Source organism: Oratosquilla oratoria, chromosome 19, assembly GCF_046742065.1.
Source record: "Oratosquilla oratoria isolate Oo_2021 chromosome 19, ASM4674206v1, whole genome shotgun sequence".
Classification (NCBI taxonomy): Eukaryota; Metazoa; Arthropoda; class Malacostraca; order Stomatopoda; family Squillidae; genus Oratosquilla; species Oratosquilla oratoria.
Window position 1 is genome coordinate 47,009,083 of NC_134795.1, and position 2,500 is coordinate 47,011,582.

General features: G+C 43.2%; 1 protein-coding gene across 1 annotated transcript in view; it reads right to left on the reverse strand.

Moving 5' to 3' along the window:
- The window catches only part of LOC143035621 (hepatocyte nuclear factor 4-gamma-like), a 4,095-nt gene that overhangs the window by 891 nt on the left and 704 nt on the right, over window positions 1-2,500 (reverse strand). The window contains exons 2-3 of the mRNA XM_076202488.1: window positions 1,989-2,168; window positions 1,231-1,467 (exon numbers count right to left, since the gene is read on the reverse strand). Of these exons, the coding sequence (XP_076058603.1) occupies window positions 1,231-1,467; window positions 1,989-2,168 (417 nt within the window). The remainder of the gene's footprint in view (window positions 1-1,230; window positions 1,468-1,988; window positions 2,169-2,500) is intronic.

A 2,500-nucleotide genomic window follows, 5' to 3' on the forward strand; every position in this document is an offset into this window, starting at 1 on the left:
TAACTTTAACATTAACAGACAAGAGTGCTTGGCTTATATAGAGACCTTAAATATTTTTTTTCAAGGATTTCCCACATAGCATTTACCCCATTCTTATATATATATATATTTGTATATATATGTATGTATGTATATATATATATACATATATGTATATATATATATGTATATAGAGACATTGGGACAAATTATGGGAAAGGTGGAGGGGGAAACACAGGTCTTTATCTGATTATCGAGTTTATTCCTGACCGGTTTCGCTTACAATAGCTTCTTCAGAGGAAGCAATTGTAAGCGAAACCGGTCAAGAATAAACTCGATAATCAGATAAACACCCGTGTTTCCCCCTCCACCTTTCCCATAATATATATGTATGTATAAACACATTCTTCTTGTTCTTTTTTATACAATTTCCTCACTGTGCTAGATTTCTTCATTCAAAAAACAGTTGAAACTCTGGTACCTCATCTAAGGTTTTGTTCTGGCTTATGGAAGATGCTTTTTATTTACCTTAGAATGAATCTTTGTGATTCACCATGGTCTTGGATCACGTGTTGGGCTCATGATCGACAGCTATTTCCCTTGCAGAAGAGAGCTCAGAGCTCATGTATGACCGAACTATGGGTAATGCTGTGACCTTACACCCACACACACACTCAGCTCCCCGCCCACGAGAGTTGGAGTAACTACTTGCAGCGAAGCGATATTGAAATTACTTCAGCCCTGGGCGGGATTCAAACCCGGACCGCCGTAGTGACATCCGGGAACTCTACCAGTGCGCCACGAGTCGTGTGTGTATTTACCTAGTTGTATGTTACGGAAATGTGTGTGTGTGTGTGTGTGTGTGTGTGTGTGTGTGTGTGTGTGTGTGTGTGTGTGTGTGTGTGTGTGTGTGTGTGTGTGTGGCTTAGTGTGTGTGTGTGTGTAGGTGTGTGTGTGTGTGTGTGTGTGTGTATGTGTGTGTGTGTGTGTGTGTGTGTGTGTGTGTGTGTGTGTTGTTTGTGTGTGTGTGTGTGTGTGTGTGTGGTGTGTGTGTGTGTGTGTGTGTGTGTGTGTGTGTGTGTGTGTGTGTGTGTGTGTGTGTGTGTGTGTGTGAGAGAGAGAGAGAGAGAGAGAGAGAGAGAGAGAGAGAGAGAGAGAGAGAGAGAGAGAGAGAGAGAGAGAGAGAGAGGTCACAGCATTACCCATAAATTAGTCTGCATGACCTCTGACCTCATCCTCCCTTATGCTTACCTCCGAGTAGCATTTCCTGAAGAAGATTGTCGATGTGCACCACGCCGAAGAGTTTGGCAAACAGGACTTGTTCGATCATCTGCCACGTGATCGACTGGAGCGAGGGGAGAGTCAGGAGGATTTCCCCAAAGCGACCACGGGATTCGTACTGGCTGTCGTTCACGTAATCCTCCAAAATCAGCTGCACTTGGTACCGTAGAGCCTTGACGCGATTGATGTCGTTCAGTCCTCGAATAACTGAAGAAGAGGAAAGCTGAGGATGACAATGATGTCCGATGGTAACTTAGTATATGCTATTTAGTAAGCGATAGCCAGTGCTTACGGCGAGTTACAATGACACCGATATCTGATGACAACATAGTATGTACTGTCTAGTAAGTGAAAACCAGCGCTTCTGTCCCTTGCAATATTGCGCTGAAGATGTAGAATAATTAAGATAGCGAAAGAAAGATCTAATGTGGGCACGAGGGACATTGGAGTGTGAAAATAATCAGCATTTTTTCCCCCTAAGCATATCAGGAGCATGTAGTGTCGGGAGGTACCTAAAAGCGGTTATATTTGTATAGCTAACTATATCACAAATCGCTCGTGACAGCGACGTAATTCAAATAATCAAGCCCAGTCCTAAGCGGAGTGGTAACGCTCGGGTGTCACATCCAGAGGGACCCGAGTTCAAAGCTCGCGTAGGGCAGGGCCGGGGCTGATTGTTTGAATAGCTGAGTTTAGTTAAGTTTAGAAAGGGTTTTTAATCGACTTACCAGGGTCGAAGAAGACAATGGCTTTCAAGCATGCGAATTCACTGTCGTCCAGATTGACCTGTCGAAGAGGTTTGACGAGCTCGTCAAGGATACGCGCACCAATTCGATTCATCTCTGCCTTTGAATGAGAAGAGGAAACTACTAAACCAACTGTGGCTGAGTCGTCCTTAAGTTCTATTACTTTATCCAAGTATCACATAAAAAGGAACACAAGACAATCTCAGGACATACAGTTGTCTTTCCCTCTTCCATCACATGGGTAAATCATGTCCACACAAATCCTCCCCACCTTATCTTCTCATCATTATTTACTTTACTGCAGCAACTTGGATATATTTGCTCTTATCTACTTCTGATCCTCTCACCGACTGTTTTTCTTTTTACTCTTTAGTACACCTTTACAATGCCTTTCTCTAGCATGCACCAATATTTCCAGATGCTACCCCATTTGTACTTACGGATTTCGATGCCACGCTGCTCTCTTTTTATAAGTGACAAGTCTCCCTGTAAAC